The following is a 24,216-nucleotide window of genomic DNA, read 5'->3' on the forward strand; positions in this document are numbered from 1 at the left end:
TCTCTCTCTCTCTCTCTCTCTCTCTCTCTCTCTCTCTCATTCTGTGTGCATGTGTGTGTGTGTGTGTGTTATATGATCTATTTGTGTCCTCCTGTATCTTCAGGTATTCATGTTCTTGTAGGCACCTGTGGAGGCTAGAAAATATCCAGTGTTACTTTATACCTCATTTTCTGTAGTCACAATATTTCATTAAATCCTGTCTATTTTCAGCTAGGCTGGCATCCAGCAAGCCCCATTAATCCTCTTATTCCTTCCCATCCCTCCCCCCAAGAATATGGTAACAGAAGTGCCCATGGCCATGTGCATCTTTATACACGATGATCACAAGTTCTCCTACCCTCAGGCATCCCATAGCTTCTAAAGACACTGTTTTATGGTTTTTTTCTTCATAAATTATTAGTTCCCTTTTACATTTTAACAAAAGAACTAATTATTTTCACATAATTACTTAATCTAGGACATCACTGAATTTTTAAATGTTTTTCATGCAATCAATCTTGAGTATGTTTGCCCATTTCCAAATCTTCCTAGACTCTGCCAATATCTCTACCCACCTAACTTTATGTTCTTATTTCTCTCCTCTCAAAAATAAAACAAAACATCAAAAACAAAAATGTAAAAAGTAAGAAACAAACAAATAAAACTCTACAAAACCAAAGACAAAAATCAAAACAACCAAGCAAATGAACAATGAAAGAAAATAAAAACAAAATGAAAGAAAAAGAAGAAAGAGAAAACCCAAATAAAGCAAAATGAAACAAAAATGCCCACAAAAAAATGTTCATTTGGTTTTCTATTGGCCATCGACTTGTGGATATGGATACTGCCCCCGGGTACCATTGACTTTGTTATTGTCCCCAATAACAACAACTTGATATCACCTGACCCTGGTACCTAAAGTCTCTGTGATGCTAGGCACTTTCTCACCCACATATTATTATATTTTAGTAATTTATTAAAATATAATATAAAATACATCTTATTAATTATTTATAAAATTCATGTCCTAGTTAATACTTTCAACTCGATAATGTTTGACATCAACAGAAATCCACATTACTACAGAAGTATAATTATATGTTTCAGTTCAATTCATGAAATCTTTTTCCTGCACCAATATTGTACACTTTTTAAAGTTACTGCAGAAAAACTCATGATAGGAAATTATAGTTTTCAACCATAATTGAGGGAAGGAAAGAGATATTTTCAGGCAATACTGTACATGGTTTTAAGCAATATGAATTTAAAATTTGCAGATTAAGTGTTCACAATACCATACATTTAAAAGTTTGTATCATTATCATATAAACTGGATTCTAGTTGTATAAAGATTATCTTTATGGCTTTCTAAAAACCCATGTGACTTTCAACTACATTAGAACATCCTTAGAAGGCACTAGCATAAATAAATCACTCATAGACAACAAAAATCAGTACCCTATTTTTCTTTCTTTCTTTTTCTCTTATTTGATCCTTAGGTCAAACCAGTCATTGTTCGGTTACTCCCACAAGCTTTGTGGCACCATTGCCCTAGCATATGTTTCAGGCAGGACAGATTGTAGGTGGAAGGCTTTGTGGCTGGGTTGGTTTCTGTGTTTCTCTAAAGAAATTACAACATGAGGATGAGTTCTCCATGTAGATACTAGTCAAACATCTCCATGTTCAAAAAGTTGTGTGCCTGTGTGTATGTGTGTGTGTGTGTGTGTGTGTGTGTGTGTGTGTGTGTGTGTGTNTGTGTGTGTGTGTGTGTGTGTGTGTGTGTGTGTGTGTGTGTGTGTATGTGTGTGTGTGCTCTCCTCAGTAATGGGACTGCCAGTCATTTGCAGAGAACAACCCATTGTCTTAGAAATAATCTGGGATGTTTGTGGATTTTAATGGAATCACCTTGGCAAACAAATCAATTGAATGTAACCTAGTTACAATCACTGGAAGCATGCCATGACTATAAAGCATGGCCAGTAGAGAATTCATATAACTCTTTACTAGGAGCCTTCATAGGATTGCCTCCATAGTGTCCAGGAAGTTTCTACTGCACTACGTTTCCATACCACCCTTCAAATGCGCTTCCAATTCTAACTACTTTCTGTACTCTGTACCTCTAGCCCATCCTCCTCCATCTGATCCCTCCAACTCTACCCCTACCTGTCCCCAGGACACCCATAAAATCTTTTACGTTTCTCCTCCCAGAGAGAACCTTGCATCTCCCCAGAAACCTCATCTTTACCTCATCTCACTCAGGATGTTTTATTTATTTGTTTTTCTTTTACCATCCAATTGCTTGTAAATTTCATAATTTCATTTTTTAATAGCTGAGTGATATACCATTGTGTAAATGAGGGATATTTTCTTTATCCATTCTGTCTAGGGTCATCTAGGTTGTTTCCAGTTTCAGGCTAGTATGAACAAAGCCTCAATGAACTTAGTTGAGCAAGTGCCCTTGTAGGTATAAGCCCAAGGGTGGTATCATTGGGTGAGTTAGATAGATTTATGCCATACTGATTTCCACAGTGCCTGCAAAGGTTTGTATTTCCAGAAGCAGTGGAGAAGTGGTTCTATTATTCCAAATCCTTACCTGCATGAGCTGTCATTTGCATTATTGAACTTAGTCATTCTGATAGGTGTAAGATAAAACATCAAAATAATTTTGATTTGCATTTTCCTGAGGACTAGAATGATGAACATTAAGTTTTTCTCAGCCATTTAAGATTCCTCTATTGAGAATTCTCTGTTTGGATTTTTAACCAGATTTTTTTTTAGCTAGTTTCTTGAGTTCTTTATATATTTTGGATATTAGTCCTTTCTCAGATGCAAAGATGGTTAATATACTCTCCCATTCTGTAGGCTGCAGCTTTGTCCCATTGTCAGTGTCCTTTGCCTTACAGAAGCTTTTCAGTTTCATGAGGTTCCACTTGTGAAATAGTGCCTACATTATTGGTGTTTTGTTCAGAAATCCATTTCCTATAGTAATGCATTCAAGGCTATACCCTACTTCCTCTTCTGACTGTGTATCTCATTCTATGTTGAAGTCTTCCATGCCCTTGGACATGAGATTCATAGAGGGTGATAAATATGGATGTTTTCATTCTCTTACATGCAGACATCCAATTTGACCTGCACCATTTGTTGAAGATCCTATTTTTCCCCCTAGGTTTGCATGTCTGACTTATTTATAAAAAATCAGGTATCTATAAGTATCTAGATTTTTGTCATCATCTTCAATTAGATTTTATTGATGAATGTATCTGTATTTATAGCAATACCATGTGGTTTTTATTACTATAACTCAGCAGTACAACTTGAAACCAGGAATGGTGATATCTCCAGCAATTCTTTTATTGTTTAGAATTATTTTAGTTATCCTGAGTTTTTGTTTTTCTATAATAAGTTGAGAATTGCCTATCAAGTTCCATAAAGAATTATCTTAAGATTTTGATGAGGACTTCATGAATCTGTATATTGCCTTTGGTAGGATGGTCAGGTTTATGATGTTAATCTTACCAATACACAGACATGGGAGATCTTTCATATCTTCTTCAATTTTTTTCATCAAAGATTTGAAGTGGTTATTCTACAAGTCTTCAATTGCTTGGATAGAGTTTCCCCAAGATATTTTATATATTATTTGAGGCTATGATGGAATTTTTTCCAGATAACTTTTTTTTCATTCTGTTTGCCATTTGTATATAGGAGGGTTAATGTTTTGTTTTTGGTTTTATTTTTAATTTTTTTTGTTTTGTTTTATTTTTTGTTTTTGAGGGATAATCCTCTATCCAACCACATTGATAAACTATGTTTATCAGCTGTTTGAGTTCCTTGATGAGATTTTTAAAATCATTTATATATAATACCATTATCATCTGCAAATATGATTCTTTGACTTTTTTCTTTATAAGTTGTATTCTCTTGATCTGCTTTGGTTGCTAACTGTTCTAGCTAAAATGTCAACCAACAATAACCACACACACACACACACACACACACAAACAAACAAAGAAAACCAAAACAAACCAAAACAAAAAAACAAACATTTTCACAAAAGAAAATATACAAATTTTTTCTTTCTTTTCCTATCTTGTGGTCTTCCCTCCCATTTTTCTCAGAAGCTTCCTACTTCTTTACAGCTTCCCAAACCTGTACCAACAAATCTGTACTTGCTTCCTGTACCACCAGCTTATCTTACAAATCAACTTTTGTGGCCACCAAAACCCTCAAGCCATTGTCCTCTTTTGGGCATTGCCACCTCCCATGGCATCATGGAAAACTAAAATATCTTCCTTTATTGAAATGTACAAAACCAAACCCTTTGAGGGATCTGGTTTCCTGTGCAGTGGCTATCTTTAGGTTAACGGAGCCATCAAAAGATTCCTTTAACAGCTTCTCAGTAATGTCCTCACATAGACCTTTGACAGATTTTGGATTGCTATTGGTTTCCTTTACAGCATCGGGGAAATCCCTCCTGGTTGTACACAAACACACACACACCCCCACACACAGACAGAGATTTTTATTACAGTCATAGGACATTAGGGCATTTAGATAGAATCTGCTTCCTCAAACACTTATTGAAGTGTTTCTTCTGTAGCTCTGTAATAGGAGGGGTGCTTGAAACCACAGTAGTTGATTCACCTCTCCAAATACTTTTCTTTCTGGAACTCTGTAGTCTTGATTTTAGTCTTTTGCTCCAGGGAGGCAGGCTGACTTTAGATTGTTCCTGCTTCCCTTCAAAAGTTTGGTTCTACATTCGTTCTTGTCTTGGTTTAATAGAGCAATCAAACTTTTTATCTTCTTCCAGCTTGCTGACTAATTTGATCTTCAGAGCATCTTCAAACACTTATGCTAATTTATCCCAAGTGACTTTGTAAGGCAGTGGTTTGCCTTAATATATTCTCAAATATCACTTTATGTTTTTCTGTAATTTCTCCAGTTTGATTTCAATAGCAAAGGATTAAAGTGGTGAGTTCTAAAGATTTCACTGGGCCCTCAGTAGAGGGCCCACGTAATTCCGATGTACCAATTCTGAGCCCAGTAACAAAAGCAGTTTCAGATAAAAGCAAAGATCACTGGTATCAATTTTTAACACTGGATTTGTGAGCATTTAGGTTTTGAAGAGAGATTGAAAGATGTAGTTGGTTCTGGGGCCCCTGATTTCTAATTCTTTTCTTTTTCTCTTTCATTCTCTAATCTTTCTTTACAGTCCAGTCATTACCCCTCTCCAGGTTTGCCGTCTGATTGTTCCACATCCCATACCTCCTCTCTGTACTCCAAAAGGATATCCCCAACTCCACCCATGCCCCGACACCACCAGACTTCCCCACTCCCTGGGGCCTCAAGATTCTTGAGGGTTAGGTGCATCTTCACTCACTGAAGCTAGACAAGGCAGTCCTTTGTTGTATATATGTTGGGAATCATATTATTTCCAGTTCTTGAAATCACTTTCTTTTTGTTCTCTTTCTTTGATTCTGCATCTTGGCTCTTTTCCTTCCCATCCTTCTGAATCCCTCCTCATCATCTCTCCTTGGCTCTCTTGTTAGCTTTTCTCTTACTTCTCCCTTGTACCTATGCTTTCAGATTTCCCAGGAACACCTGTAGCAGGACCTTACCTTCCTTTAGCTCCTGAAGTCTTACAATCTCTTCTCTGTCTATCTTCATCATGATAGCACTGTCAACATCTGACATGTCCTGTTCCTTGCACTTGCCCTTTGCAGCAAGGACAAGAGCTGCTGACTTCATCTGGTAACTCAGAGACATCTTCCTCCTGTTCCTCTTCCAGCCTCTCATGACCAAAATCTTCCTTACTAACGTTTTACTTGCTATTATTATATCCTTAGATCTTTAGAGTGCCAGGTTCACAATTACCAGAGTCACTAATAACGTTTTAATTAGTGTACTCCACTCATTTAGAGATCCAGATTCTAAATCTACTTTGGCTGAGATAACTCTCATTTTGGGAATTGCTGTAGCCACTTTTTTTTTTTGGGGGGGGGTCTGGGCTGAGAGCTTCTTTGCTGTAGTTGTGATAGGCTTATGTCTTTATGCTAAGGGTGACTGTTATTATGTCTTCCTTTTGTGACATGTTCCTTTTTAAAAATACACTTCTTCCTTCAGAATATCAGACATCTTGGGTCCTCTTACTTTTTATTAGCTTTGATCTTTTTCCATGCTAATGGTTTTAGAAGGCAGTATGTAAACCCATCAAATAGTACAGATGAGTCCTACATAGCTCAGAAACTATGTATAGCCATCTTGGGTACTAAAAGCATTGTGTTCCATGAACATAGAAGCCAGCTTGATGGAGTAAATGCATATAAAATCAGATCAAACATTTTATCCCCCTATTTCTCCTGATCTCTGTTGGCTTCTTTTCACAAACATTCACAAAATTCTGAGATTACAAAATAGAAATATCACATGTAAAACAAAACAAAGAAACAATCAAACAACAACAACAAAACAAACTTAGAATATTTATTTTCTTAAAGTTTGGGGTCAGGAAAGGCTTTCAAGAGTAGGGCATGTTAAGCAGAGATTTTGTTAGTAAGACATCCATGTTCAGTGAAATTTTTACAGATTCATTAAAATGAATGGGATTGGCCTCTTCTAAGAGGCAGGTATCACCAGGGTATGTGACTAGCACATTTGAAACTACTCAAATGTCTCTTTGCTAATTTCTACTTCATTTTTTTTTAGTACTATTGAAGAATTTCCACAGAAGACATCTGTTCTGCATAAGAATTTGTAATATGCTTTAATTTAATATCATCTCTTATACCAAACTATTGTCTTTCTTTGAAATAATGTGTGAATTCTGAATGATGCTACCTCTAGAATCATTGGACATTTTATCTCTTCATCTTTTCCCTCTTTTATTTTTCCTTCAAGCATAAGGCTTACTTCAATGTGTTGTATTCTTCATGCTTTCCAAAACATCCTATAACAGCAGTGACTCAAATCAAAAGTCTTGTTTCTACATTCCCACCATTTGATGAAATCATGAGCTATTGATTGTTTCCATAACTATCTTTCCTTCATATACCATGGAAGATATCTTACTTTCTTGTGAAATTAATCATTTACTTACTGTAGTGAAATCTATCCAGAATGCATATCCCAAATGCCCAGTTCTCTTAAGTATATATAAATTGCTGCTTTAATAGACTGTTTTTTCTATCTGTTCAATCAATTTGGATGATCATAGACTTTGTATAATCTGTGAGCATTGGCAAATCAGAAGTTAGCAAAGTAGAGATAATATTCCTTTCTTTACTGACATAATATTAACATTTGGGAGGTAGTTAACAAATACAGTAAACCTGGATGGTAATATTAAATAGATGGAAATGTCAAGTGGGGAAAGATAGAGGCAGCATAAGGAGTTTGAGAAGTGTATAGATAAGTGATGCTTGACTGAAAAAAAGTAAGGATTGTGGGCTGATAAAGCCAGACAGATAACTGAAAGGGATATTTTAGGTTTACAAAAAGTAAAGAGCTTAATAAAAAAAAAACAACAAAACTTGATGCACTGGAACAGATACATATCCACTATATTACAATGCGCATGAACAGACACATACCCACTATTTTACAAAGCTGAGCAAAGCTCCACAGACAAATGCTTCAACTAAGCCAATGCAGACGATGTGTAAGGAACAAAGATGAGCTCAGAGTCACTTAGATTCCACTGAGGATGTATAAGGACTTTAAATTTTGTTTTGGTCAAATGAGAAGACATTAAAGACTTAAGCTAAAACACAGATGGCCTAGATTATATTTTAAATTTAAGAGTTTAGGGCAATAACCCGATGGATGAAAGAATTCAAATATGAGAGCCAAGTTAATAAACTTGTCTTAGGGGTTTTATAGCTGTGAACAGATATATGACCAAAGCAACTCATTATTATTATTATTATTATTATTATTATTATTATTGGATATTTTCTCTATTTACTTTTCAAATGTTATGCCCTTTCTTGCTTTCCACCTCCCTCCCAAACCTCTTATCCCAACCCCTCCTCCTACTTCTATGGGGGTGTTCCCTCACCCACCCACCCTCTCCTGCCTCCCTGCCCTCAAACCCTCCTACATTGGGGCATAGAGCCTTCACAGGACCAAGGGCCTCACCTCCCCTTGATGCCAGACAGACCATCCTCTACTACATATGAGGCTGAAGCCATGGGTCCCTCCATGTGTACTCCTTGGTTGATGGTTTAGTCACTGGGAGCTCTGGGGTGTCTGGTTGGTTGATATTATTCTTCCTATGGGTATACAAACCCATTCAGCTCTTTTAGTCTTTTGTCTAACTCCTCTAATGGGGTCCCCATGCACAGTCCAATGGTTGGCTGTGAACATTTGCCTCTGCATTTGTCAGGCTCTGGCAGAGCCTCTCAGTAGACAGCTATAACAGGTTCCTGTCAGCAAGCTCTTCTTGGTATCTGCATTAGTATATGGGTTTGGTGTCTGTATATGCGATGGATCCCCACGTGGGACAGTCTTTAGATGGCCTTTCCTTCAACTCTTATAATGACAACATTTTTATGGAGCTGGCTTATAGGTTGAGAGGTTCAGTCCATTATCATCAAGGTGGGAGCATGGCACCAACCAGGCAGAAAGGGGGATGGAGTAGCTGAGAGCTCAACCTCTTGTTCCAAAGACAAACTGAAGAAGACTGCCTTCCAAGGAGCTAGGATGAGGGTCTTAAAGACACACCCACAATAACTCACTTGTTCTCACAAGACCACACCCACCTAAAGAATGCCACACCTCCCAATAGTGCCATTTCCTGGACCAAACATGTTCAAACCAACACAAACTGTCTTTGGACTGAGTCAGGAGAGGATAATGAATCCTGAACCCACATGTCATCAGTGGATGTAAAGGCAGATGAAGGAATTCTGGAGGCTGACAGAACACAGAAGAATATGCAAAGGGGAATGGAAGATGGAGGGAATGCCAAGAGTGTGGGATTGAAATATCAAATCCCCTTTGTTAAGGACTTGAAAGTTAATTCAATTTTTGTGGTTGAGCATATAAATAGGCAAGTTAGAAATGTCATGTGATGCTTGGGATAACTACAATTATGAAAGAGTTACACTTTACTGATAATGGCAGTCTATAATAAAACCATTGTGTGTGAGTTAGGGAAATTAGATAGAGTAGAAATATAGATAGTTAGAATACATAAAATTTAGAAATTTACAGAAATTGAAAACATTAGAAAAATCATTTACATGAGTAATAAAATTTGAAGGTGGGTTGGTGTCCCTATCCCTCCACTTAGGGCCCTCTTTGACAACTAGAGGTGGTCTCTTCAGGTTCAATATCCCCACTGTTGACATTTCCACTAAGGTCACCCACATTGAGTCCTGGGAACCTACCCCATCCTAGGTCTCTTGGACTTTCAAAAGATTCCCCCCACCCCCAACCTCCTCTCACAGCTGAATATTTCCATTCATCCCCTTGGCCCTCTGGGCTTGTCTCCTGTCTCTCCCTCCCATACCTGATCCTGATCCCCTTTACCCCTTCCCTTCCCCTCTCCCACACTGGTCCCTCCCAACCTCTGCTTCCCATGATTATTTTTTTCTCCCTGAGCTCCCTGAGGCTAAGCTACAATCCAAAGAGCATACAAGGGTGGGGGGAGGGAGGAATACCCAGGGGCCCTACCCTCTCAGAGGCAAAGAAGAGGAGGATGGGGCAGGGAGAGTACTCTGGGAAAGAGGACTGGGAGGATAGACTTTTTGGATGTAAATAAATAAAATAATAATAAATTTTTTAGAAGATAAAGATCATCAACAAGTATGGATGGAACAATTGCTGGAAGAAATCAGAATGATCAGGAAACTGACTTAGCAAATACGCAATTGATAGCCCTGGGAACTGATAATTACAAGAAAGTTTAACAATCAACAGAACCTAACAACTTAATTGTTAATGTGCTCTCAGTCACAGAAAACAGAATTCAGTATAGTTAGTGTATTAGTTATGAGTAAAGCCGACCAGCATATGTACGTGAAATCTAGCTTAAACTATGCCAAAGTTTTCATGATAACTCTAGAAGATACAACAGGGAACAGAAAAGAAGCTCAACATAGCCAGTTCAATCTTTATAAAACATATTAAGAGCCAAGCTGCCTTCAGTCATGTAACAAACCACTGAATGATAAGTAATGTTGTATAAATACTTCTAACACAGTGGTTCTCAACCTTCCTAATGCTGGAACCCTGTGACACAGTTCCTCACGTTGTGATGACCCCAACGTTAAAATTATTTTCATTGCTAGTTCATAACTGGAATTTTGATAATGTTTTAGATCATAATGTAAACACATGTAATTCCTGATGTTTCTAAGTGACGCCTGTGTAAAGATCATTTGACCCCCAATTAGTACAAATGAAAGACTTGAAGAAAGTGTGTGTTGCAAGAGGATAGTTGATTAGTCAGCATTTCTCCTTTAAATAAACACAAGTGCATAACAATTTTAGCATATATTATTATTCACTTGAGAATTGTTGTCAGACTATGTCAGGATGCTTAAGGTGTCTTGTTTGTTTGTTTTTGGTTTTGTTTTTTTGGATCATGTGCTTTATTTGTTTGATGGAGTTAAGTTGCCTAAGAGCAAGAGTCTTATGTATTTAGGTACCAGGTTTTGAAGCTTTGTGTGTTTGGGTAGCCGCCAACACACTGGGTAAAACGTGAAGTCAGTGTCCCTGTGCCCACACTCCTCAGTGTCTAAGTTAAGCAGAGGCTGTGGGTGCACTGCACTCATTCTAAGGCTTAGGCTAATCAGGGTGGTTATATGCATATGCATGCACGTTTCAATGAGAGGATCTTCATGGAAAAACAAACCTTACTATTCATTTTCCCCCCAATGTAAATGGGGGTTTGTAGATTCAGTTAATATTTGCGGTTTGTACATGGCATGGTGCCAGGATTGGATGAGAAGGTTATATCAGGTTAACTTGATGGAACATGATTAAAGATTATCCTCCTACCACAGACAGCTGTTTTTAGAGTCTCATCATCGCCCTGTTTTCTTGAGGAAAGTTCTTCAAACTGCAGATTCCATTTTCCCAACATAGAACACACACAAAAATACTACAATTTTCTGCCCTGTTTTTTTTTTTTAACCACACATTTTTTTTTCTAATTATATAGCCTGTCATGATAGAAGGCTTTCTAGAGGGGTATGTGCAAGCATCCGTTTTGATCCATGGGTATGCAAAGAAGTCCTGGTTCTGAAGTGAAGCTGAGAATCAGTTTCCTCATTGGCTTTGCAGTGAGTTTCTGGCCTTTAGTTCTGAAAACTCAAGTGTATCCACATTAGTTTTCTTAGCAATGCTACCAAAAAGGCTAAGCATTCTTACTGCCTGCAAAAAAGCAAGTGCCAGCCGGGCGTGGTGGCGCACGCCTTTAATCCCAGCACTCGGGAGGCAGAGGCAGGCGGATTTCTGAGTTCGAGGCCAGCCTGGTCTACAGAGGGAGTTCCAGGACAGCCAGGGCTATACAGAGAAACCCTGTCTCGAAAAACCAAAAAAAAAAAAAAAAAAAAAAAAAAAAAAAAAAAAAAAGAAGCAAGTGCCTGCTTAAACTAACTGTTTAAATTAACTAACTTCTCTGTTGACCCCACAGCTGTTACTGGAACACTTGGAGTGCCTTGTGTCCCGACATGAACGGTCACTAAGAATGACGGTGGTCAAGCGGCAAGCCCAGTCTCCCTCTGGAGTGTCCAGTGAAGTGGAGGTTCTCAAGGCACTGAAATCTTTGTTTGAACACCACAAAGCCTTGGATGAAAAGGTATCGTACCGATACATGATTTCAGGCCAATTCGTGCTTGCATCATTAGCGGGAAACGCCTTAATTTCACATGATTAAACAAGTAACTAAGGTCAAAGGAACACTTTGAGTTATGAAAAAAAAACTATTTAAAATACTGTGGATTTTAATACATACCACTAAATGTATAACTTGTCAGAATTAAACCTTACTGCATTCTTAGACCCCTGCCCCGCGTCCAGAGGCATAATCTAATATTTGTAAATTTAGAATCTAGTATGGTGTAATTGTATTCTCTGTCTCTCTGTCTCTCTGTCTCTCTCTCTCTCTCTCTCTCTCTCTCTCTCTCTCTCTCTCTCTGTCTGTCTCTTTCTCTGTCTCTCTCTCTCTTTGTCTCTCTGTCTCTCACTCTCTCTCCCCCTAACACCTAACATCTCTCCATCTCTCTGTCTCTTACATGCATGTCCTTAGCAGCCATAGTTCCCAAAATAGCATACCAGTAACAAAAAACACATGGATTTTGAAGTGCAAATTGGGCACGCTTTGACCTTTAGACATCTGTATTTGAACCCTTCTGTGTGGCGTTGTTGCTGCTAATATTTTAGTTTCAAATACATATGTTGACACTTATGAGAGGGAAAACTCATTTTTCAGTCTTTACAAAAGGAGCTGTAAGCTTCTCTTAGCTGCTATTCAAGTAAGATCTGCTAGCAATATATGGCAATCTGGAGGTAATATCCTTTAGGGATTAATTAAGGTTTATGACACAATTTCAATTTTCAAAGAAGTTCAAAGCAGTGCTTTTTAAAAATTAAAAAATATTAGGATTTAGTATAGCAAGAACTAGGGCACTTCACTATAATATATATGACAGGCTCTGAGCATTAATATCCAAACTAGGGATTATTGTCAGTTTATATCTAGGTTTTGAGTATGTAGAATTGTTCCATTTAATATTTATATACTTATATATTATTATCATCAGTCTCCCAGATAGTTCTTAGGAGAGGGATATGTGAAATGTATGGACAAGGATAACATTATTTCTGTTTTCTAGATTATTAAGAAGAAATTGTATCCCATTTTTCATCTTGGTTATGAGAGGCAGAAAATCATGAAAATTTTGAAGGAAACAAAACTACATGTCATATAAATAGCCATGTTAAGTATAATATCAAATAATTATACATATTATTTATAATTTATTTAGTTCCTATTTATCAAGTTTGTATTATATTTCCTTTTATCACAATGCATAAAATAAAATTCTGCAAGAATTTATAGGACATTTGCTTTGTGTCAGAATCTGAGACAGATTTTTCATACCAAGTAAGACATACTCTTTATGGCTAAAGAGTTCTGAGTCCTAGACATTACACATCAGTGAGAGGCAGTTACAAACGGAAGTGAACAATGCCCCAAGGTGTCACAAAAGTACTATCTGATTTCATTGGATTGTAAAAGAAGTTAAAAGTGAATCCCATATCTTACCTAAATATTAAAGAACAAGGAAAGGCAGTTATTTTGAAGCCAGAGACAGATACCTTAACACACAGGATGGACACCTAAAGTGACCTGGATCAGAAAGAAAAACATGTGATTTCCAGAGAAAACAACTATATTGAATGATTTAAATCAATATATTAGGGAGTGTGTAATTTTTTTTTTCAGGTTCGCTGTAAGAACTCTGCCATCGCTTAAGAGAGTGAGCGATTAACCAGAGTAGAAATTAACAAATAACTTTTAAGACAATGATCTATTTGTGTGAGTAAATTTAGAAGAATATAAAAAAAACTATCACATAGAAGCTCTATAAGTGAAATATAGCGTAATATAAACTTTCATGCAATCTATGAACAGATACAGTGTTTATGAACTTGCCTCAGGTGTCATAGATTTTGGCAAGGTTACACGCAACTGAACTGATGTTTATGAACTCATGTTTATAAAATGCTGAGGTCCCCCTCTGGAATAGACAGATCTGTGCAAGTGGCTTAGCCTTACTAACTTCCCACTCCTTCTCTGAGAGAAAGATAATCGCTGTATCTACCCTGAACTGCTGAAAGAGTCGTCTAAAGCTGCAGAGCTTTGAACCACTCCTTACAATAAGAAACACATCAGTTAAAGTTAATTAATAGTCCTATTGGCATCAGAAAATATCAGTGTTTGTGGAGAGTTTGAAACTAAGGAGTTGAGTTCCCTCTCGGCCCAGAGACCAAATAATATTTAATTTGTTTATTTAGGTACTAATTCATTCCTAATTGCCTTCATGAACAGTTTATCTGGGAGTGAAACAGAGCATAAATTCACAGGTGTATAAATAACTAATTAGCATTTTAACAGAAATACTATGGCTATAAAAGTAGAGAGAAAAAGATAAGAAAATGTAACTATACCTCAGGCAAGTTAACTTCAGACGTTAATATAGAAAATAAATAAAACATGAAAGATTGAGCATGGCCATTCACCTTTATAATGGCCAGCAGTTTTAAAGATTGATGTTCACTGCTATAATCACTGATACAGACAGACTTTTCATGTATAACTAAAACCAACAGTCATTTGGGCATCTGCCTCTGTTGATCCTAGTGTATGGCAAATGTAACCGAAAACATACATAAGCATGTGTGTGTGTGTGTATATCTATATATATATGTATATATATATATCTATATATATAATTATTTTTATATAGTCAAATGTCACAGAGTCAAATTGGACTTGGTGTTCAATTTCTCTCATTTTTTTCTATTTTAGAATCAGGAAGTACTCAAATAAAACCTTGTAATTTGAAATATTCACTCTTTCCATCAGTCTCTTCATTGGGCGATGCATTTGTCATTATCAAGTGACTTGTTTTCTTTTAATCTTCAGTGATAGATTTAGTATCTCCTTCATATATATATATATATATATATATATATATATACATATATGTTAAAAGATTCACTAAGCAATTTTCATGCCATTTAAAAGAACAGAAGAAGTAACAGAAAAATTAGAAATAAAACTTTTTGATGAATCCAAATTCAGATTGTCAGTCACCATGTGCCTGTATTCAGTAAAAGTGAGAGAAATTTCATGATACTAGTGATTCAATCCTATCAAAAGAGATGAATTAGAGGTAGGAATAGCTGCCAACTACAAAGGTTTACTTCTTCTTTGGACAAAAGTTAACCAATTGTTATTTTCCACAACTTATCAAATCTACCTAAATATATAGGAACAAATAATCCAACAAAAACCAAGATTGTTGAAAAAAATTATGATATTCGTCTGGTCTGATGGTGGTAGAGCAAAGAACTGAACATTTCTGTTGCATAATAATTTTTTCCTGTAATACAATAAAAGCCAACCTGATAGAGTAAAATGATAAAATTCTTATCTCTGGAAAGGTTATGTATTTGTATTCTTTATTTTTCCTTAGAAAGTTCAGTAAATAAAGTTAACAATTTATTCATAGAAATGTTGTCTAAGATGGAGAAGCAAAGTTATTAATTAATCATTATTGATTCATTCTTTGAGAGTGGCAGCAAAGATTTTGCATTCATAATATTAATTAAAACTCTATTCAAAACTATATTCAAAATTGTGCTCATTGTCATATAAAGATGTTTTTAATATTCATTTATTTGTGATTAAAATGCTTTGTCAAAAGCTTATGAATTCAGCCGGGCGTGGTGGTGCACGCCTTTAATCCCAGCACTCGGGAGGCAGAGGCAGGTGGATTTCTGAGTTCGAGGCCAGCCTGGTCTACAAAGTGAGTTCCAGGACAGCCAGGGCTATACAGAGAAACCCTGTCTCAAAAAACCAAAAAAAAAAAAAAAAAACTTATGAATTCATGGAGAAGCAATTCATTATTCATATTTCTTGATAGATATCATGACTTTTATGCCTTGATAGGCTTGACTTCTGGGAAAAGAACTCAGTAGCTAAGACTTTCTAATACATTCAAGCTAACAGAAATAGTTAAAAAGATACCTTAATCTACAGCACTGCTTTTGTTCAGGCAACTTTTATTTGACACCAATTTAGTTGTTAATCAGAATTAACTGTGTGCTGTTTTTTATTGATAAGTTGATATTTATCTCAACACTGGAGCATGACAATTATTATGATAGAGGTAAAGAGAAATCTGTAAATTTTTAATGATAAATGTTATTTTATTTCATATTAATGGTACACCCAAAATTAGAATGCAATACTAGCTTCAGCAGTGAAGAACACTCCGTCTCCTAACTGAACACACTAACACAACATTCAAGAGAATGATTGACACCTTTAAGATTTGTATTTGGCTTTAAAGTTAAAGAAGAATTATTTGCTGGTTTTCTTACATACTTAATAAGTAAGGTAATTACTTTAACCTTAAATTTTAATAAAACTCAGTGTATTGAATATTTAGCCTGTATTTCTTACTTAAACCTTATTGTGTAAGAATAAGAGAAAAAAAATGATCATGCCAAATGAGAAAAACACTCAGTTACATAACAGATTCAGTTTTAGGAATATAACTATAGCATTAAAATTCATATTTATAGAGACAATTCTATAATATTTTTACAGAAAATACATTAATTCATAAGTATTCAAAAACTTGTGATTAATTGTATTCAGATCAAAGGTTTATTAGCTTTTTAGGCAAATTAAACTACAATTGTCATTAAGAAAAATGACTTGATTTTTACCCTGGGTAGCTTGTCTTTGATAAATGTAGGCTAGAGTTAATAATGCATCGGTATAAAGATATAATGATTTGTGCCTTTTACTATTTCATTTTAATTTCGTTTGATTTTTGCTTCATTTGAGACAGGGTCTCACTAAGTAAAGCAAGCTAGCCTATATATAACCTTCTACACATCTCAGTCTGGCCTTTGACCCATAACTTTCCTCCTGACTCTTCCAAGTGTTGGAGGTCTGCTGTCATGGGCCACCATGCATCCTCTCAACCTTAGAAGCTGTCAGAAAACATACATGAGAGAAACAATTCTCTGAAGTTCAATTACGTAGGAAACAATTCTAAGACTCACTGCTTTAAAACTAAACTATTTAGTCTACAAAATGCAGTGCCCTTTCTCCTGGTATCTGGTTACAAAATTGGATTTCAAAATATCCTTAACACTTTGCAGTCCCTCAAAAAACTCAAGTCAGTTTTCAGTTTCTTAAACAAATCACTTTTGAAGTAAGGCACTAAAGGCCAAAATAAAATTCACTTATTTTTAAGATTTAGTCTGCCTATTTTGTTTCTGAATCGCTGATGATTTACAGTATTCTGGTTATGCTTTTAGCTATACCTCTAGTTAATATGAATCAGAAATTGTAGCAAACTCAATTCACAACACTGTTGGAAGATCTATCCATTCACATGCCAGAGGATTTTCTACAAGGACGTTCCTTGAAACAATGATGCTTTTGAGGTGACAGTGTTTCCACGTTGTTCTTGCCAGGTTTAAGATTATCCTGAGATTTTAGGGTTACAAATGCTTAAAGATTATGACCTTTGGTTTCTGATGTTAATGATGGCTTCAGCACAATTTCCTATATTTGGAATGTACATTACTGCACATATTTTGATTTTTCTTCTAGGTAAGGGAGCGACTGAGGGTTTCTTTAGAAAGAGTCTCTGCACTGGAAGAGGAACTAGCTGCAGCTAATCAGGAGGTAACACACCACCCTCCCCTCCTTGGAGGCCCACTCTTACTAACATGCTGGCCCTTGTGTTACACGTTGCTTTCATTAAATCTGTCACTAAATCAATTATGTTCTGTCTGTGCTGATGAATGATGCCCACTTCAATGAGTTGCCAGAGGCCTGTTTGCTGATGTCTGGCTGTTCAGATCTGTCACCAGAAGACCAAATAAAAGCCACCAAGGGTTAGTGAGATAGATAGTTAGAAACACCGTCCTTGATAAAATAGCACTGAAACTGGAATTTGTGTTAAGTACCCATTAAACATGAAAAATACAAGAAATGAAGAAAATCTGTACACAGATGTACACATGTATACATTTCCCCTCAGATTCTTCCTATTTATCCACCTCGCAAAACAGTGTGCCCACACCTTATGGCACCGCTGAATTAGCATCTTTGTAAAAATCAAAGAGACTGTTTAAAGGCATGGCTTTAAGATTCAAAGAGTGAGAGAGACCCCATCAGGTTCATACATGCTCAGGTCTATTGCATGTTCCCACAGCCTCTATGAGTTCATACGTGCATTGTGCTTGCTGTGTTTGAAGACTAGTCTCCCTGATGTGATCCGAGAAGCTATTTCCCATAGATAGTAACTTGCAAATGAAAGAGTTTCCTCCAATAGGAGTCTCACTGAGTATACAAGCCATGTTTTAGGATAAGATCCATGCGCAGCAGTAGATGCCCACACAAAATGAACTCAGTGATGTTTTGGGAAGGTTTTTGCCTCATAAGGCTTTGTCTGGGATTTTGTTTTTTGTTTTTTATTTTCCTCCTTATCCTTCAGGCCTTTTGATTATGTATCATAGTTTATGGTTTTATGTCTTTATAAAATGTTAAGTGTTTGTGTCTCTTAAGTCTTTCCATATTTCTTGTGTTTTTCCTTGCCTCATTGGTTTCTGTACATTTGTTTGTTTTGTACCATTCAAGTTTAATCGTCTTTATTCATTTATTTCTTTTTGTTGGTTAGATTCTTGTTTTGTCTTGTTTTTCTTTATTTTTTTTCTTAATGAGAGAGAACAAGAAAGGATGAAAGTTTGACTAGGGAGGTGGAGAGATTCTGAGAGGACTTGGAAGAGGGACAGTCATAACAAATGTATTATATGAAAAACTCCACTTTCAACTATAAAAAGGGAAAAAGGAGATGTAAAGATTTTTTTCTTGTCAAGTTTTCAGTTTGTATTTTATTTTATTAGTAAACCAGAATAATTAGAATATATGTGCACAATTAAAAGTATGGGTCTTTATTAGAAAATAAAATAGTACATCTACACTAATTTTATGGTTATTTACCAGTGCACTCCCTACCCAGAAGTGTACCAACAAAATAATATGTTGAAACATATTAAAGAAAACTCTTTTTTGATGATGTTTTGATAGTCATACAGAATATTTCCGTGTTTTGAAAGATGGAGTAAATTCTGTCTGTTACAAGCTGCTTTGTATTGGCTCCTTAAAATAACTTAGTTTTAACAATGACATTTGCTGTATTAGTCAGGGTTCTCTAGAGTCTCAGAACTTATGGGTAGTCTCTATATAGTAAGGGAATTTGTTGATGACTTATAGTCTGTAGTCCCCAACAATGGTCAGCAGCAGCTATGAATGGAAGTCTAAGGATCTAGCAGTTGTTCAGACTCACAAGGCAAGCAGTCAAAGAAGAGTGAGCGAATATTTTTTCTCTTCCTAATGTTCTTACCACTAGTAGATAGTGTGGCCCAGATTAAATGTGTGTGCCACCATGCCTGGATCTGGGATTGTTTCGTCTCAGATGACCTTGATCTCAGGGATCTCCCTGTCTTAATCTTTTGGGATTTATAGTCACCATGCCTCGAAATCTCTATGTCAAGATCTAGGTCAGAAACTTGTATCACCCAGCCTCTAGATTAGGATCACAGGTGAGCCTTTTAATTTTAGATTGTAGTCATTCCAGATATAGTCAAGTTGAGCACCAGGAATAGCCACTACATTTGCTTATGCTTTTGTTGGCTTCAGATGTAATAATTAAAACCTTTAAAATAATGGACTTTTGATAGAACAGTGGTTCTGAACCTGTGGTCATGATCCTTTTGGGGAAGGCTGAATGGCCCTTGTGTAGGGGTCACATATCAGATATCCTGAATATCAGAGACTTACATTACTGTTCATTGTATGAGCAAAATTACCTTTATGTAGATGCAACAAAAATAATTTTATGGTTGGCAGGTGGGTGAGTCACCATAACAGAAGAAACTGTGTTAAACGTTTGCAGCATTAAGACAGTTGGGAAATGAACTAGAGAAATGGCAGTGTGGCTAAAGAGCTCGCCATGCAAGAACAAGGTGAATTATCTTAGTTCCCTTTCTGTTGCTGTGATAGAATTTTCACACAAAAGCAGTGTAAGGGAGAACAGGATTATTTTAGTTCACACTTCCAGGTTAATGTCCATCCCTGTGGTAGAGTCAAGGCAGCAACAGTGTAAGAACCTAGCCACCTTAAGGGATAATTATACAGACAGCAACCAATAAATGTCTGCATGCTGCCTGTCAGGTCATTTTCTCTCCATCTACATAGTGCAGATCCCTGTCAAAGGGATCGTTTCCTGACCACAGGAAGCAGCCCTGGACAGTCAGCATACTGTTATGACATCACTTTGGTTCCTGAGTTTCTGATGGCAATGACTCTGAGATTAGAAATGACAAGGCAAAGAGTAGAGATCCAGATTGGTGGGGACATATCTTGACACATTCATACATAAATGTATTTATATGAGTAAATACAATCTGATAGTTTGTCCTATGTCATCTTATATAATTCAGTCAACAGTGTTTTCTCTGTCTCTTGCTTGCTATCACTCTCCCACCTTGGCTTCTTGTTCTCACACAGGAGTTTCATATTCATCTCTGTAAAATATTTTAAAGATAATGTGCATTTCTGTAGGTTTTATACAGTGTTCTCTTCCAAAAGTGTCTAACTGGGGCTGAAAGTTCAACAGAAATACAACTTCTACTTGGCTAATCAGTTCAAACCCCAAAAAGACTAACTGTTTCTGGGACCACCAATTTTAATTTTTCCAAGGACATCATCTACTCTGATATTTTCATTAATTATATATACTTTTTCTTTAGCCTATACATGGCCTAATAACATAATAAAATAAGTAGCTTTGTTAAAAATAATATGAAGCTATTATAAGTTCCAATCTTGTAAATGCTCCAAAATACTTTGTTTTCATGTAAAGCATGAGGTTTTGTTTAACGATCCCAGTATTTTGTAACTACAAGTTACAAGCACATATCATTTTAAGAAAAAGAAAGTATTTTATATGTAATAAAGGTTATTAGTTGATTTCAGTCTTTGTGAGTATATGTGTTATATGGACTTAAGGATTTTGAGTTGTTTTATGACTTATAATTCTAGTAAATAAAAACATCTTATATTCATAGGCCATTTTCAGGATGACAATAATATTAGATCATTATAGTGTACCCTTAATAACAGAAGCTAATATTTACTGAATTTTAGATCTCTGGCTCTTTAGTGAATGCATTCACAAGAGCATAATAACCCTAACAGTTATTTACTGTAATTGCTTTATGGTGGAGACCAAATCATTATTTCCATTAAGGCATTAATCTCCGACCCTTCCATAAAGTCTTTACTGTCTTCATTCTGTACTCAGGAGATTGCAGTCTACATATGGGACTACATCTGTGATGTTTCCCACATCCATTTGTTCTTATTAACCACATGTGTACTGGAATACATATAGATCAGATCTTCACTGACTCTCACATGGAAAATTACTTGTCTGGGTATAAAATTAATTCACTAAAGTCAGAAACCTTCATATATACTAATGGCCCATAGATGAGAGAAGACGTCAAGGAATCAATTAATTTCTTAATCAGCTAAAAAGTATGAAGTACCCAGGGGTAATTCTAAAAAACAAGTATAAGAGCAGTACGATAATAACTTGTAAGACACTGAAGAAAGAAAGTGAAGAAGGTTACAGTAGAGGGAAACATCACCCATTCCTATGGGTTGTTAGGATTAATATAGTAATTTTGACCAGCCTACCAAAAGCAATCCACAGATATAATGCAATCCCCACTGACATTCTAACAGAAGTCTTCACATATTTTTAAAGGACAACTTTCAGGTTTATAAGGAAACAAGAGAACAAACAAATCAAGATAGCTAGAACAATCCTGAATACTAAATAACACTGCAAGTTTCACCACCCTCAATTTCAAAATGTACTCAGAGTGTTGAGTAACAAAAGCACTGTGGTATTGACACAAAAAATAAAAACCATACTCATTGATTAGTGGAATCAAATTGAGGATGCACACTAATGCCTTTACCTGTTCTCATGCAAGGTTAAACCTGGCCAAGATTATTTCTTGTAATTTTTGTGCTAGATGTGTGTGTGTGTGTGTGTGTGTGAGAGAGAGAGAGAGAGCAAGAGAGAGAGAGAGAGAGATGTTCAATCTTAATATGCAACATACAGTACTAAACATACTAACAGGGCAATGATATAATGACACAGAATTGAAATATACTGCTAAATAATCTTGACCAACAAATACAGTTTTACTGACTGTTCCTTTGTCCCCTTGTCCAAATCAATGGAAGATTAGAGGATTGTTTATGATTAGAGCATGCATTGGTGTTGAAAACATTCCATAGGATCCTGGCTCTACATCTTACTTGTGTTAATAATGTCTCCCCTGGAATCATTCCACAACTCCAACAACCACATTGAGATCACTAAAGCTACATTCCTCATGAAGCCCCTCATTATTCCTTACCAACAACCAGACCTTGATCCTTAGTTGAAAGGTCTAAATCACACCGCTTTATCATGCACTGTAAATATTCAATAAGCACTAGAGCTAGCATTCTCCAAGACTGAATCATTGCTTCCCAAACAACACACCTTGTTCATTATTTGTTATATTCACTACAATAACATGAACCTGTGGTTAATACATGTTTGTCAATTGTTTGTATTCATATTGCAGATAACATCTGAGCATGTGCAGAAATACTAAGAATGAAACTCAAAATCCTTTATTGTACTATGTAATGTGTGTTTGTGATCATATAATGTAATCTATATACACTGATAAGTTATGAAATCTCTTTCCAGGTGAGCAAGAAGTATGATTAGGGAAACAGGAAACACCAGCTCAGAACAATAGATGATGCTATGTTAGAAACAGAATGTTAGAAAAGGAAGAAGATGACAATGACAGGGTTGATAGAACTCAGGTCCAGCAGAGATCTTAAAAGAGCACTAAAATCACCTTTTATATGCCTCTGTTTCTTTAATTGCAAAACCCTTAAAGCTAACCATTTTTGTATACTAGTTGTTGTTGCTAAATGGGAGATCAAGTAGCGTAAAGGAGAAAAGTGTCTTGCACTTTAATTATAATGACAGTATTTAATGCAGTGAAGTCACAATTTGGGAGACAAAATTCTGTAGATATATGCTGGGACTATCAATGGAAATGTATTTAACACAGCTGAATCCAGAAGCATGTTGGGGAAGAAATGGGATTCAGGCTCCAGAGAAAGCACCACTTGAGTTGGCAGTTTCTAGTGACAGTACTTTATCCTGTGGATAATAATAAGCCAAACAGTGTTTTCACGGAGACAAGAAATAAGCTTGCGTTTAATTCTGCAGATTAACTGAGAAGTTTATAAAATGTGATGAGCTTGGTAATGGATTACAGTGTTGATTAAAAAGAATTGCTATATTTTCTCGATTTGTAACAGTAAAGAATCATTATAATTTTACAGGGCAATGACCGAATACAACATATTGAACTGCATTTTTGAACCTTTTAGTTCTGGGAAACACAACTAGAAAAGACAAAATATTATAAATACACAGACACATAATTGAAATTTGCTGAATTCCAACTCTCTCTGAGCGGTTCTGTGTAGGGAGACTGCATTGTTAGCACAATCCATTTTCTAGGTTGTAATCTTTAAATAGTGACTCTAGATTATGTAGATATAAGTACAAAAAACTTCTTTGTTTCTTTCATAGAAAATTTATTATAGCTTAAAATCAGAAAAGCACACAAGATGTATAATCCAAGGCAAGTCCAAAGAAAAATACATTGAATCCTAAAAGTGTGTTTTCCATTACCAGAAACCCATATATCCATTTAATTATTTAATAGAATTACACAAAATGGATTATTCAGAAGTACCTCTAAAGCTTCCATTGACAGGTTAATTTTCAGTGAATACAGAAGCAAGCATGTTTATTTTAAACAGCTTTTCCACATGACTGCATTAAACATCAAAATACCCAGGCCATTCAGCTGCAAGCAGAACCTTTTTTAACATGCATTTTATTCCTTGCATGCTCATTCTAGTAACTTAATTTACCAAATTTCAAGTAACTTTTTCTTAAGAAAATAAAGAATTCATTGCCCCCCTTCTACTGTCTTATATGACTTGTTGCTTATTTTTTCCTAAAGAGAAAACAAAGAACCCAGATTTAAAATTAACCTCCGCAGACGTTTATTCAGAAGCATCCTGGGTCAGAATGGTGATAGGAATCAGAGGACTTGTACTCATACTTAGGTGAGGACAAGCTAGAACTTTTGATTAGAGCCATGGCTTCCCATACTTTATTTGATACAAACAATCCTGCGAGCTAGATTAAAACCCAGTACTTTAATGAATGCTTAGAAATACATTTTTTTTAAAAAAAGTAGGAAAATGTGAATAGTCACAAGCATAGGTCATAAAACATTTTGAAT

General features: G+C 35.9%; 1 protein-coding gene across 36 annotated transcripts in view; it reads left to right on the plus strand.

Annotated features, from left to right (window-relative positions):
* The window catches only part of Ppfia2 (PTPRF interacting protein alpha 2), a 460,521-nt gene that overhangs the window by 282,122 nt on the left and 154,183 nt on the right, over window positions 1–24,216 (plus strand). For all 36 annotated transcript variants that reach the window (XM_029482321.1, XM_029482324.1, XM_029482326.1 and 33 more), the window contains 2 exons: window positions 11,624–11,788; window positions 17,354–17,428. In XM_029482321.1, coding sequence (XP_029338181.1) covers window positions 11,624–11,788; window positions 17,354–17,428 — 240 coding nt within the window. The remainder of the gene's footprint in view (window positions 1–11,623; window positions 11,789–17,353; window positions 17,429–24,216) is intronic.

The sequence above is a fragment of the Mus caroli genome, chromosome 10, assembly GCF_900094665.2.
Source record: "Mus caroli chromosome 10, CAROLI_EIJ_v1.1, whole genome shotgun sequence".
NCBI lineage: Eukaryota > Metazoa > Chordata > Mammalia > Rodentia > Muridae > Mus > Mus caroli.